This window comes from Brassica oleracea, chromosome C3 (assembly GCF_000695525.1).
Source record: "Brassica oleracea var. oleracea cultivar TO1000 chromosome C3, BOL, whole genome shotgun sequence".
Taxonomy (NCBI): Eukaryota; Viridiplantae; Streptophyta; class Magnoliopsida; order Brassicales; family Brassicaceae; genus Brassica; species Brassica oleracea.
In genome coordinates this window covers 34,634,845-34,648,817 of record NC_027750.1, presented here as the reverse complement: position 1 = coordinate 34,648,817, position 13,973 = coordinate 34,634,845, and the positions used below count along the sequence as shown (strand labels likewise).

At 35.6% G+C, this 13,973-nt stretch overlaps 2 protein-coding genes across 2 annotated transcripts; one reads left to right on the top strand and one right to left on the bottom strand.

Annotated features, from left to right (window-relative positions):
- Positions 1–928: 928 nt before the first annotated feature.
- Positions 929–3,585, top strand: LOC106333178 (nuclear speckle splicing regulatory protein 1). The gene is made up of 4 exons (XM_013771657.1): positions 929–1,217; positions 1,502–1,757; positions 1,841–2,173; positions 2,271–3,585. Exons 1-4 carry the CDS (start codon positions 943–945, stop codon positions 3,459–3,461), a joined length of 2,055 nt encoding a protein of 684 aa, XP_013627111.1. The 5' UTR covers positions 929–942; the 3' UTR covers positions 3,462–3,585.
- A 2,088-nt stretch (positions 3,586–5,673) lies between these two features.
- Positions 5,674–6,854, bottom strand: LOC106332895 (transcription repressor OFP7-like). The gene has a single exon (XM_013771387.1). It carries the CDS (start codon positions 6,748–6,750, stop codon positions 5,812–5,814), a length of 939 nt encoding a protein of 312 aa, XP_013626841.1. The 5' UTR covers positions 6,751–6,854; the 3' UTR covers positions 5,674–5,811.
- Positions 6,855–13,973: the final 7,119 nt, after the last annotated feature.

Sequence of the window (13,973 nt, the reverse complement as noted above, 5' to 3'; positions counted from 1 at the left end):
ATTTTGCGAAAAATGTGATATTGTGGTGTTGGCGAGAAAATGTGATTTTGGTAAAAAAGTGTGATTTTGGGTGTAATCGGTGATCAAAGAATGAAAAGAAATTATGCATTCTTAATTTTTTTTTCCATTTATAAAGAATAGTTTTTCCTTTTTATTTGTTCTCATTCTTTTATTCTAGAGGAATATAGAACAAATTCGTTCCTAACTAAAACTGATAAGGAATAATTTTTCTTTTCATTCTTATAATTTTATTCCTTTGCATTTTTTCCCTACTCATTCATAATGTTCTTATAAAGGTCACCCGCTATTTTGGAAGAAAAACGTAGTTTTGCAAATTCAACATGAAATATTTTTTTTTGAACTGAATACAACAAGAAATATGATTTCTCAGTTTTAGTAGCAAAACACGATTTTACAAATTTGGCGGTAAACATGATTGTGTGTTTTTAGCAGAAAAAAGTATGATTTTAATTTTGTTTCTATTTTTTTTAATCAAATTTTTTTTGGATTTATAGGTTTATTAGACGTTCATGTCTACATAATTTATCCTACATATGCTTGGGTTAGAAATATTTCCGTCCATTTAAACTATTTCGATTTTGGACATAATCATATCAAGACTTTTAACTTGGTTAGTCCATAGTCATCATACCCAATTGTCATCCGAATACACGATTAATATTTTCATGTGATCACACTACCCGATAGTCATCCTCATGATATGTTGATATGTCAAGACACTTCAGTATTTCATCGAACATATTCATTTATTCGAATCACCAGAACACGTGTCGATGTTACTATACACGTGTTCGCTTATAACGACACGTGTCCAATATCTGGCCCCACCTTTCCACAAATCCCTTATGTTAACACCAACAGTACGTTACCGGTGAAGAGATATATACCGCAACTCAAGAGTCTTTTCAATTCTATCAAAGGATGTCGAAGTTTACGACTATTCCACTATGTCTCCTTACCTTATTCCTCTGCACCAACTCGTTTTCCGACCAAAACGACGGCGTCCCGAGCTCTCAGTCGCCACTTCTGGTCAGAAGGCATCAACGGACGCAGCTCGTTGCTACAGAGTTTGGAGAGATATCAGCAGTACATATCGGAGAAGAATACACTATCCAGTTCATAACATTGGAGCCAAACGCACTCCTGCTTCCTCTTCTTCTCCATTCCGACATGGTTTTCTTTGTCCACACTGGTACGTTAGAGAACCATCTTGATACGGTTGGATTCTTGGATCGTACCAAATTTCTCTAAACCGGAGCTATAAATATGTGAATATTCGGTTTATTTAACAAAATTAAAATGTATATTCCTATTTAACATACTTTTATTTAATTTAGTTAGATAAAAGAACTTAATTAAACTGAACGTTTATTTTATATTTTTGACTATTGACATCAAAAATTTGAAGTATACATTTTTTTCTTAGCATGGTTAAGGTTTATTTACTTAGGTAATGCTGTAATTGTGATTGTACAGGGAGTGGGGTTTTGAATTGGCTCGACAAGGAGAAAGAGAGGACGCTAGAACTAAAACGAGGAGATGTTTTTAGGCTGCGTTACGGTACAGTTTTCTACCTACATTGCAACTTGGAGAGAGATGAAGTTCCAGATAAGCTTAGAGTTTACGCAATCTTCGATGTCGGGAAGTGTTTATCTGATCAATGTCTAGGAGCGTACTCGAGTATTAGAGACTTGTTATGGGGATTTGATGAGAAAACTCTCCGGTCAGCTTTTGCGGTATGTGGCTTGGGTTTCTACTCGCGAAATGAGTTTCTACGTTTAGTGTTGTTTACGTTGTGTGTGGTTTCTTACAATGAAAGGTTCCTAAGGACGTTTTTGGAAGGCTAAGAGATGCTGTGAAGCCTCCGTTGATCACACATGCTATGCCAAAAAACAGAACACAAGGGTCAGAGGAGGAGACGTGGGGATCACGGCTAGCCAAACTCTTTGTCAGAGTTGAAGACGTGACTGATCATTTGGAGATGAAACCGGTTGTTAATAAGAAGAAGAAGAAGAAGTCCAGTGCTTACAATGTTTTTGAATCTGATCCAGACTTTGAGAATGACAATGGCCAGAGCATAGTAGTTGACGAGAAGGATATGGATGCTTTAAAGGGTTCAAGTTTTGGAGTTTATATGGTTAATTTAACGAAGGTTAGGTCACTAAAACTAAGTAATACCACAATGCCCTTGGTTCTTGATTTCTTGTCTTGTTTAGATGTGACTCAAAACTTTTGTATCTAATCTCTAGGGGTCGATGATGGGGCCTCACTGGAACCCTAATGCTTGTGAGATATCGATTGTGTTACAAGGAGAAGGGATGATTCGGGTTGTTAACCACCCCTCGTATCAAAGCAAGAACGAGAGTGAGAGGTTCATGGTTGAGGATGGGGATGTTTTTGTTGTGCCGCAGTTTTATCCTATGGCTCAGTTGTCTTTCGTAAACAGTTCTTTCATGTTTATGGGATTTAGCACTTCGGCTAAGACGAACCACCCTCAGTTCCTAGTAGGGCAGAACTCGGTTCTGAAGATATTCAACCGGGACGTACTTGCCACGTCTTTCAACATGAGATATGAGACTGTTGAGAGGTTGTTGGGAGCTCAGAAACATGGTTTGATGTTGGAGTGTGTGTCTTGTGCGGAAGTGGAGCTTTCTAGGCTTATGAGAGAGATTGAAGAGAGGAGAAGACGTGAGGAGGAAGAAATTGAGCGGAGAAAGAGAAAGAGAGAGGAAGCCAGGAGACAAGAAGAGGAGAGGAGGAGACGTGAGGAAGAAGAAGCTGAGCGAAAGAGGAAAGCAGAGGAGGAGGCAAGAAAGAGAGAAGAAGAAAGGGAGAGAGAGGAAGAGGCTGCTAAGAGGCGTGAGGAGGAAAGGAGGAGGCGTGAGGAAGAAGAAGCTGAGAGAAAAAGAAAAGAAGAAGAGGAGGCGAGAAAGAGAGAAGAAGAAAGAAAGAGGGAGGAGGAGGCTGCTAAGAAACGAGAAGAAGAGAGGAGGAAACGTGAGAAAGAAGAAGAAGAGGCAAGAAAGAGAGAAGAAGCAAGGGAGAGAGAGGAGGAGGAAGCCAAGAAACGGGATATCGAAGAAAGGAGGAAGCGTGAGGAAGAAGAAGCTGAGCGTAAAAGAAAAGCAGAAGAGGAAGCAAGACAGAGAGAAGAAGCAAGGGAGAGAGAGGAAGAGGAAGAAAAGGAAGCGGCTAGGAAGAGAGAAGAAGAAAGGGAAAAGGAAGAAGAGATGGCTAAGAGACGAGAGGAAGAGAGGCAGAGGAAGGAGAGAGAAGAGGTGGAGAGGAAGAAACGTGAAGAGGAAGCTATGAGAAGAGAAGAGGAGAGAAAGAGAGAAGAAGAAGCTGCTAAAAGAGCAGAGGAGGAACGAAGAAAGCGAGAAGAAGAACATAAGAAGAGGCCACCGCCACAAGGCCCACAACCACCTATCCACCACTGATGTGTGATACAAGTAAAGGCCGAAATTCTAGTTTTCATACCCTTCTTAACTGTTTTTTTTTTTGTATGCTTCAGATTTTTGTAAATCGAGGCTGAGAAATAATATAAAATAATGGTTTGTCTGATCCAATCTTGTAATACTCAAAATTATTATCGCAAACTATATTTCATTATATTATGTATACATACGGGTCCCAAAATAAGAAGCCATCATTCTCGGATGTGTCTTCTTCAATCGACTCACTTCCCTCAACTCAACTTGGTGGGGTAGGTAGTGTTTTTCCTAACCTAGTAATCAGCGAAACAAGAACATTACCTTTATTTATTCCTCTAGTAATCAGCCAGAACAAGAACAAACAGAACCAAAAACAAAAGATAACAGCCCTAGTCTTTTTTTTTATAGAAAACCAGCAAAATCTATCTATATACCATCAGTAAGCCCCAAAGCTCACCAAAAGGCTCATTAAGTAAATATCCTATCTTCAGGGCAGTTGCTTGAATGCACAGAGGAAATAGTTTTGGTGAACTTGTGGTGCTACTAGAGTTAGTTAAGATGTTAACTTATAGATTCAAGAGCATTTCTTATGAATCTTTCTCTTTATTAGTGGAACAAGAACAACAAGCACTGTTCTTTTAAGGATCGCAGCGTTATAGGTTACTTTTTCCCAAAGTATGCAGAGAGCAAGTCAACAACACTGGAAATTTAAAATTTAAAGGCAGTGACCGTAAAAACAATCGTAACAACTAATTCAGTTGACGCTGTTTTTTCAGCGATCGGGTCAACACCGGGAACACCCATAAAAGTAGTCGCTGCGTTAATACTGTATTTTCCATTGGTTATATTTTTGCGACTCCTTGCCGAACAGGGCTAACAACACATTACTTTGTGAATGCAGAGTGGCTTTTGGCTCCCACAAATCCAAGCGCACAGAAAAGCAGATCCTATTCATATGCGGCCCCGCCAACGCATCCTAATGTTCTCAAGAGTATACCGCGTCCGTTTGCCAATGGCGGTATGCAACCAGTTCCGATCCCAGTCCCACGTCCAACACCACCACTACCACCTCCACAAGTCTACCAATCTTAGCCACCATCTTGGCAACCTCAGCCCCATCAACAACAACACGGCTTAGCGGTTCCACCGCCCATGCAATTCCGTCCTGAATGCCGCCGCCACCACCTCCCAGTTTCTTCTTCACCAACAAAGCTTCGGTGGTCCAAGGCCACCCACTCAAGCCATGGGAATTCACCAACATGGATGGGCGCCGCAACACATGCAGCAAGGTGGACCACCACTGCCACAACAACCTATGCACCATCACCATCACATGTCTTTGCCACCACCACCACAGCAAAGCCGAGTGTTGGACCATTTGTAAACCCTTTATTTCATGACAAGTAATCACAAGAATTTTTCTCACTTCGCTTTTACATTAATCTAATAAACCTTTCCTTATCCAAAACAAAAGCAAGAAGAGAGAGAGAGAGAGAGAACAACATGAGAAAGAGGCCGCTTATGTGTTCATTTTTGTTGCAGTCTGGTCTTTAGTGTTCATTTTTGTTGCAGTCTCTGATGCCGTGTGCTTTGATTTTTACCAAATTTATCTAGTAAATCTCAATTATTTACTTCTCTGTTCTGACCTTCGAGGTTGCTTTTTACTATAAAGAAAAAAAAAAGGACAAGATTGATTGAACAGAGGCCGCTTGCTGTTCAAGTTATGGACCCATTATCTCTACTCCTTTTCTTTCCCAAACTCCAGTGGCCTCTCTGCCTGTGACCATTGATTGATTCAGCTTCAGAGTGGCAAACCCTAGAAACAGTGAAGATAAAGAGAGAGAGAGAGACACACACACACACATCTGTATTGTGTCTGAGAAGGCCAATATTCAGTTTTAATTAAACTTTGGTCTCTTTTGATTTCAATCATTTGTCACTTCGTTTGCTGAGTCAAAATGGTCCACATCGACAGTCCACGAGTCATCTACTTGTTGAACGTGTGAAAGAAAAAGTGAACATCTGTTCTTTTTCTCAAGTGTTGTTGTATGCTGAAAATGTGAAACCTACAGTTCTCTGGTTGCTTGAACTCTTCTTTTATAAACAGAATCAACATTTGTAGTTTTATTTTATATATACTGTGGGCGAATATGGATATCTGTGCAGCAAAGCATTTAGAATCTAAATCATACAAGATAGATTATTTAATTTGGAATAGGCACAAAGCATGAAGATTACAGTTTTAATCATTGCACCACCACACAGGTTACCACTTACATTGACCATTTAATTATTAAAAAAACAGAAAGATAAAGTTAGTGATAAACAGAGAATTTTAAACATTATTGCTTGTTCTTTAACACTCATCATAATCGGAGAGGTGAACACTGGACCTTCTGCTGCCGTCATTACCACCGGAGAACAAAGCAATCCAAACCTCAGAAAACGCTCTAACAATAGCGCGGTGGTGGCGTTTCGCGTTTAGCGTTAGGAAGCAGCTGAGAAGCTGTTCAAGCTCAGCCATTTCAGACATGTTCTTCTCTACTATCATCTCCATCATTGACCCCTTGAAATCTTCGTACGGATCCTCTGATCTCTTCACCACCGCCACTCCTTCCATCGCAACCGCTGACGTCGCCGTGCACGGGATTAATCTCTGCATGAACGACGACAATCTTGCCGGAGACAGTGGCGGAGAAGAAGACGACTCGCTTTTCTCCTCAGCAATCAAAGACGACTCGCTTTTTCTCGTGGGAGGGTTTCTCCGTAGTCTAGTGACACGTGGCAAACCGGAAGAGGAACTTTCCGGCGAGAGGTTTGTAGAAGATGGCAAGAGACTCTCTCTCTCCGTCTCCTCTTCGGCGGAGGAAGTGCTCCCTCGCCGCCGTGCGTATCTTTCTTTCTTCACTGAACGCCGACGGTCATCTCCGTCGTAGATTTTCCGACGAGGCGTTTCGTATTCTCCCTCATCTTCTTGAGCAATCACGCGCCATTTTCCTTCGCTTTCCCACTGAAACGTCGGCGTCTGCGGCGGAGATACCGACGTTGAGTTCCTCCGGGAAATATCCAGTGGCGTGGAAGAGCGTCGCCGACTTGAGCCGCAGCCGAAAGTGGTTAACACGTGTTGTCTAAAAGAAGAACGACAACGCTTTGGCACGGTGGTTGATGGATCAGCTGATGGAGGAGGTCGACGGGGGAGTGAAGGGACAGGATTGAAAGGGAGGTCGGAGGAATCTTTTGAACGGCACGATTTGAAGGAGAGGATTCTTGATATCTTTAATTTGAAACGTTTCATTTTTTTTTCTCGTTCTCTCTTCCGCTTTCTTGTCTAGTCTGTATTGTGGAGAAGTAAAGAAGTATGGAGAATTAAATGAGAACTTTTGTGTTGTGTCTCTTATACAAAAGTCTCCTTTATAAATGTACGCAAACGCATTATGTACATAACTATTTTATATGCATTTGCATAAGTCAAACAGCACACTAGAATTTCTTACTTATCTTAGCTCGTTTTGTTGAATATGTGGATTATTGACATCTGCAAAAGGTTCTTTATCGGAATCATTTTTATCTTATGCTAGTACAAATTATATTATAAATTATAAGAAATTGTACAGAGCAACCAATAATTTTACTTGGTTTATGAGCATTCACATAAAAATGCATTATTTTGAATCGTTTTCACTTACAATATCTTGAACCTCATGTAATCGTTTTCTTAATTACTATGCATAGTTGTAACTTGTAATAAAAAAATTCTCCATAACTTAGAGACCCAAACATTAAAAAACTATTATTCAAGTTACTAAATTAAAAAGGGTTTGCACAAATAATCCCCTGTATATTAATTAAGGAACATTAAAAAAGATATAACATCAATTTTGTAATAACTAAAAAAGACTCTTTGCTTATGTGTCAATCAATTAGGTAGTTAATTAATCCTACATGTCAGCCTCACATTGAAATTGAAAAATATGTTGGTCCAATTCGATTTTTATATCTCACTAGAAACATTTAATACCAACTATATGATATCATATGATATTAACTAAAGCAAGGTTACTATTTATTATATATTATTTCCTTAAATAATATTTACGGAATTACCTAATGTGATTATGATATATATAGTAATTAATGATTTTAAATAATGAAGATTTGCTAGTAATTTTTATGTTTTCTATCATTTTTTTAATTATTTACTATTAAAATAAATTACACAATTACATTAATCATATATTAAAAATTTAGATTTTTTTGTATATGTTGTATTTTGAATTTTTCAAAACGAGTATAAATTACTAAAACTGTTAAAAGTCTCACATAAACTTTTGTGATCAATGTTTAAAATTTTTTTCTATAATAAGATACAATGATAATAAAATCATATAAATAAATAATTTTATTTTAATAGGCGTTTATGTCAATATATATATATATATACTTCATATTGTTTTAATTTAATTATATATCATATACGATAGATAAGATTGATTGTTTTGATTTATTTATTCTAAAATGGTTGCGAATACACAAGAGCGGTTATTTGATTTATATGTGCAAGCCAATTTATTACTTAATAGTAACTGATTTCTTAGTTATTTAATATATAATTATTATTTTATTATTTCATATTATGCAAAAAATATAAAATAAGTATTTATTCTACACAAAGCGCAGATCTTAACCTAAGTATGTATATCTTTAATAATTTTGAATCTTAAACATTTTCTAAATCTCAGGCCAAAATAAAAGAAATAAATGAGAATAAACTCAAAAATCAATATTTATATCGAGCAATAACCAAAATGCTATGGTACATGGAAACGGAAGCGGATACGTGGAAGCGGAAGCGTATGGAAGCGCGGAAGCGAGATTTAAAAAAGATTAGGAAACGGGTACGTGTTGGAAGTGTATCCATATATATATATATACATATATAAGATTTTTAAAAATCTAGAACTAAAATTATATGATTTAAATTTAAAATAAAACATTTACTCATTTATAATAATTTCGAAATGATTTCATATTAAAACTGTAAAAATACACATAAATTAAAGATCATTGTGTTTATATAAAATCATAAGCTTCCAACATGTTTTTAAAAAGAATATTTTAGAAGCGTTGGAAGCGAGATTCCGTAAGCTTCCACAAGATTCCGATTCCGGTTACGAAGCGGGAAGCGGACGTCCGATGAAGCTTCCGTGCAACGTAGCCAAAATGACACAAAAAGTAGAAAAATATCGAAGATAGATAGGATTGGCACGTGAATGTAAACTTCTCATAATCATAATTAACTTTTAAATTGCTAAATCATATATAAAACCGAGCTGACATAGTTTCATTGTAACCAAATAGTAGACATGAGATTCTTCGACCTAAACGTTAGATTTTTATGCGATAAATAATTTTTTGACCTAAAATATTTTTAAAAATGGGATCAGTTCATTAGTAAATAAATTATGTAATTAACAAAAAATTTAAAAAAAATTGTTTAAGGGCCAAATATATTAATTCGATCAATAATATAAATTTTTTTCCATACGATATTTCTTAAATAATTTTCATATAAATTTACCCTGCACAAGGCGCAAGTCTTATCCTAATTATATTTATTTCTCAATGTTGTTTATAAGAGGCGATTGAGCTTTTATATATGTAGTCAAAATGAAAACAAATATAGATTGATTCAAAGATAATTTAGTCTAACCAATGCATATATAGTTAAGTCCTTGAAATCATCGTAATTTTAATTGACTTTGCACTTTACTCGTGTGTTTTTTTCATCAAAAAATTGTTCTATAATTTAAAAAATAATCTGAAAAGTAAAACGAAATAGAATAACCAACATAATTTTTTTTTATAAAATGGTTTTACAGTTGTGACTAATGGATGAATAATATCATTTTGAGTCCAAGGTACGTAAGAAATCTAAAAAAAAATTGAAATCTCCATTGCAGCTACTATTTTCTTCAGCTCTCTGAAAATCTTGGTCATGCGTAAAATTCTTTAATTATAGATATCAAATCCTTATAGTCTATTCCAAAGTTTAGCAGGTTGAATAAAATAGCATACTTTTCATTGCTCAGCCAAATGATTCTATTTCCTAACGTAGACAGGACACTCGTCATTTTTTATTTTATTTTTTTTGTATCAATAAGTTGAATTTGTGCAGGCTTGTGTAGACCATATGATCAACCATATCATAACTTAAATGGATGATTATTAGTCAAATACATACATCATTTGAAAAGTTACCGCGCGAGAATATAATTTATTCTAACAGTAAAATTATACATAATATAATTGTTTTTAATAAGGATAAAGTTATGTCTAGTTAGACAAAAGCTTGTTCCTCGTTGAATAAGCTTCCCCTCGAAACGAACACAAGAGGATCCAAGAAGACAATATCATCTACCCATGCCCCAAAAGTCATCTTTCTCCAATTCTTTTCCATATTTACTTATTTCAACTTTAAACATTTTTTTTCTTTGTTTAGAAATGGAACATAACAAAGTGATTACTTTCTTACAAAGTCTTTAACTACAAAGTAGATGCTCCTTAATAAAAAAAGAGACAATGTCTTCTTCTTCTTTCTTTTTTTTGTCATAAAGAGACAATGTCATTTCAATCAATTCCTCTACAGATGATAACTCAGAGTTTTAACCATAAATCACTAAAGAAGTCCGTAACAATCAGATGCACGCTTCACTTCTCAATTTCAAATCAAACTATATGACACGAAAATTATTATTTTGAAAGCAAATTAAATAAAAATAGTATATCAAACGTTATAAACATAGAACACAAATGATAGGCATAAAAAAAAATCACAGGAAATCAGATCATAAATATGAATAATTTATTCGATGTCAAAAAAAATATATATATATATATATATAAATAATTTATTAGGGAATCAGTTAAGTATTGCTCTATAACTCAGACACAAACATATAATCTTTGTACTCATGTGGTTCCAATCACTATGTCTAACGATTTAGAAAATTAATTTTCACTCAACCTAAGATATCATACGCATTAAATTTGAATTTCGATAGGTTTACAAAAATTAATGACATCAATTCTCGTTGGCTAAAAACACTTTGTTCCACAAAGATTATTTTCAAGCAATCAAATTAGACAATTCCCAAATATTTCAAAAACTTTCAAAACACACTTTCTCCATGAGATTCATATTTTCATTATATTTTCATTACTTATATCTTACTTCTTCGTTGACAAATCTTATAAAGTGATAAGAACCTAGATATATCAACAAACCAATTTCTCCTTTTTTGTTAAAATGGAATATTAATGTGAAGATGATATTTCTCATCGTAAATATTCTGTTAAATAATCCATTATTTTATATAATTATTACTTATTCAATATTTTGTAAAATAATAACCAAATGCGATTATTTTACCTTTAAAATAAACTAACAACTAAATGTATGAAACAAAAAAAAGTGTATGAAACAAAAAAAAAGGTGTATGAAACAACGAAAGAGAGAAGAGAATAATATTATATTATTCCATAAATAGTGAACAATATATAGAAAATAATGTTTAGAATAAGTACATTTTGTAAAATAAATAATTTAACAATATTCTTAAATATAGTTCTTATAACACATATTTATATAAAAATTCATTGGGATATCCACTGTTCTAAAATAAATTATAAATAAGTTGTATGTTTTTTATTAAAATTTTATTATGAAAATGCAATAGGAAAAAATATATATTTTTTTGAAACTAGTATAGGAAAAAATATTTTTAATAGTTAAGAACTCATATTTATAAATACATCGCTTAATTAAGATTATGAGATAACACAATTCAGTGTAATGGAGTATAATATCTTAAGAAATAGCAATTGGAAACTCATAAGAAATCCATCAATCTTGATCTGTAGAACATGTACATCACCATTTTCTGCAATTCAAGACCTTTATGATGATTCATTTTGATAATTTAATTTTCATCTCTAGATTTCTGATGTATACGGAAAATATACCGAAAGAATAAAATACATTTTCACTATTGATAGCTTTTTAAATGTTCAAAAAAAAAAAAAAAAACTATTGATAGCTTTGGGTTATCTGTCATTTGCATGTTTTTTGGCTTCATACCAATTTTTTTTTCTTGTCACACCCAGTCCAGTCCGACTAGAATCTATTTGAAAAAGGCTGATAATGACAACTTTGAGGCTTGAACTCAGTGTTGGAATTAAGGTTTAGAATAGTAACGTGCAGAATAACAATGGTGTGGTGCTAATAATACAAACATATATAATTTTGTTATTACTAAATGCAGTGCGATGCAGTCTTAGGCGTTCTCGTTCGGAGCTTAAAAGCACTGCTTATACCACTAAACTACAAAATTTCCTAAATACGTCCGCAAAATATAGTTTTTATTGAGGGCTGCAAAAAAAAAATTTATTGAGGAATTAAGAACACTGCTTATACCACTAGACTACAAGTCCATGTTTCAGCATTGCTACATTTGTTTTGGTACTCAACGTCAAAACGTTGTTAACTTTTTAAAAATATCTAAAATATCTTGTGCTATTGGCTTTCAACCTGACTACGTTTTCATACCCGATCATCTCTCTCAATTATAAAGGAAGATCATTAACTTGGTCAAATATAGTTTGACCAGGGTATTTCCATGCTTAGCGCGGGATAATATATTTGGTTAAACATAAGTTGTGTTTATATATACTTATTGGTTTAGTTATTTTATAAATTTGTTGTTTATTTTTTTAAAACTTCTATTGTATATACTATTTATTATTAAGTATAATTTTTGTATTTCCGTTTCCTCACCAAATTCTTCATCTTCTAACAATTCTTCTTCCTCATTAATTTTTCCACTTATTTCTCCATTTTCTACCGGCGAAAGAACTTCAAAACGAGACTTTGTAAGAATAGAAACTTGTCCAAATCTCGGTGGTGATCGACTTGTCTTCCCCGGTGAGACATATAACCACTCAATATCCTTTACTGTATTCTCCTTTATTTGATTTTCTTCTCCTTTCTGATTCCCTTCCGATTCTGCCTCCTCTATTTTCTCCCTATTATCCTTCTCAGATGATATTGATCCCCTTTCTTCATAATTACTCGTAGTTTCTAATTCTTTATGTTTTTCCATTCCCTCCATGTGAACCTCCTCCTTTTCCTTTTCTTTAGTGATACCTTCTCAATCCTTCTTTTCCACTACACTCATCTCTCCTTTATCTTTTGGGCAATTTTTCCCCGAGTGACCCCATTTATCACACTTCTCACAATTTGTTGGTAACCAGGGATATATATATTCCACCAAAACTTCCTTTCCTTGAACTTTGAAGTTCATCTTCTTTGGCAGATCCTTTGTTAAATCTATTGGAGTCGAAAACAGTTACGACGAAGTTAACGTCCAAATCTCCGCAAAATACAAATCAAACATAAGCCATCGAAAACATACCCAGACCAGTAACGGATAGGTCCGAGTATGACGATCGGAACACGGACGAACCAAGCTCAGTCATTACGCTACTACCGCATATGCACGCTGTCTGGTCGCTACGTAGCGACCGAGCATCCGTCCCGCTCGGTCGCTACGCGGAACGAACGCTCGGTCGCTACGTAGCGACCGAGCGGAACGGACGCTACGTAGCGACCGAGCGGAACGGACGCTACGTAGCGACCGAGCGGAATGGACGCTACGTAGCGACCGACGTAGCGACCGAGCGGAACGGATGCTACGTAGCGACCGAGCGGGACGGATGCTCGGTCTCTACGTAGCGACTGTTCCGCTTGATCGCTACGTAGCGACCGAGCTCTTTCGAAACATCGATATGACAATTAGTCCATGCATTCTCGTCTACCCTTCGATGCTATCTCCCGAAGACCGTAGCGAACCCATTTCATGTTTCCCGCCATTCTAAGTCATCGATCAAACTTTACGGTAAAAACCGCGGAAAGTTCGTTCTTTATCGAAAGAAGCCGTAATAAACGCTTCGAGTCAGAAGATGGCCCAAAGGGACCTAAGACATGACTCGAGGCCCAGCTTACGATTTCTTAACTAACAGCCCGTAAGCCGCATGACGGTTTATGCTTGGTTCGCAAGGAAAGATAAATGTCCAATTTCCACGGATAAATACAAAATTTTGAAGATAATTACGAAGATCAGAAAAAATGAAATATCTCCATTTTTATGCTATGACGGCTTAAGGGCACAGCCCGTAAGCCGCATGACGGTTTATGCTTGGTTCGCAAGGAAAGATAAATGTCCAATTTCCACGGATAAATACAAAATTTTGAAGATAATTACGAAGATCAGAAAAAATGGAATATCTCCATTTTTACGCTATGACGGGTTAAGGTCAGAAGAGGAAAAGCGCAAACCGACCTAGGAGCCAGTATATAAGGAGTCCTAGGCGAGAAGCATGGAGAGAGACTTTGACAGAGCAAACTTAGCACTTGGAGCAATTAGGCATATTTCCGTTTTTGTTATTCGAGCTGCGACTCAA

Coding starts and splice junctions, on each gene's coding strand:
- LOC106333178 (XM_013771657.1), top strand. CDS start 943: ATGTCGAAGTTTACGACTATTCCACTATGTCTCCTTACCTTATTCCTC. Junction 1,218..1,501: donor TTCTTTGTCCACACTGGTAC/GTTAGAGAACCA, acceptor TTGTACAGGGAG/TGGGGTTTTGAATTGGCTCG. Junction 2,174..2,270: donor ATATGGTTAATTTAACGAAG/GTTAGGTCACTA, acceptor TCTAATCTCTAG/GGGTCGATGATGGGGCCTCA.
- LOC106332895 (XM_013771387.1), bottom strand. CDS start 6,750: ATGAAACGTTTCAAATTAAAGATATCAAGAATCCTCTCCTTCAAATCG.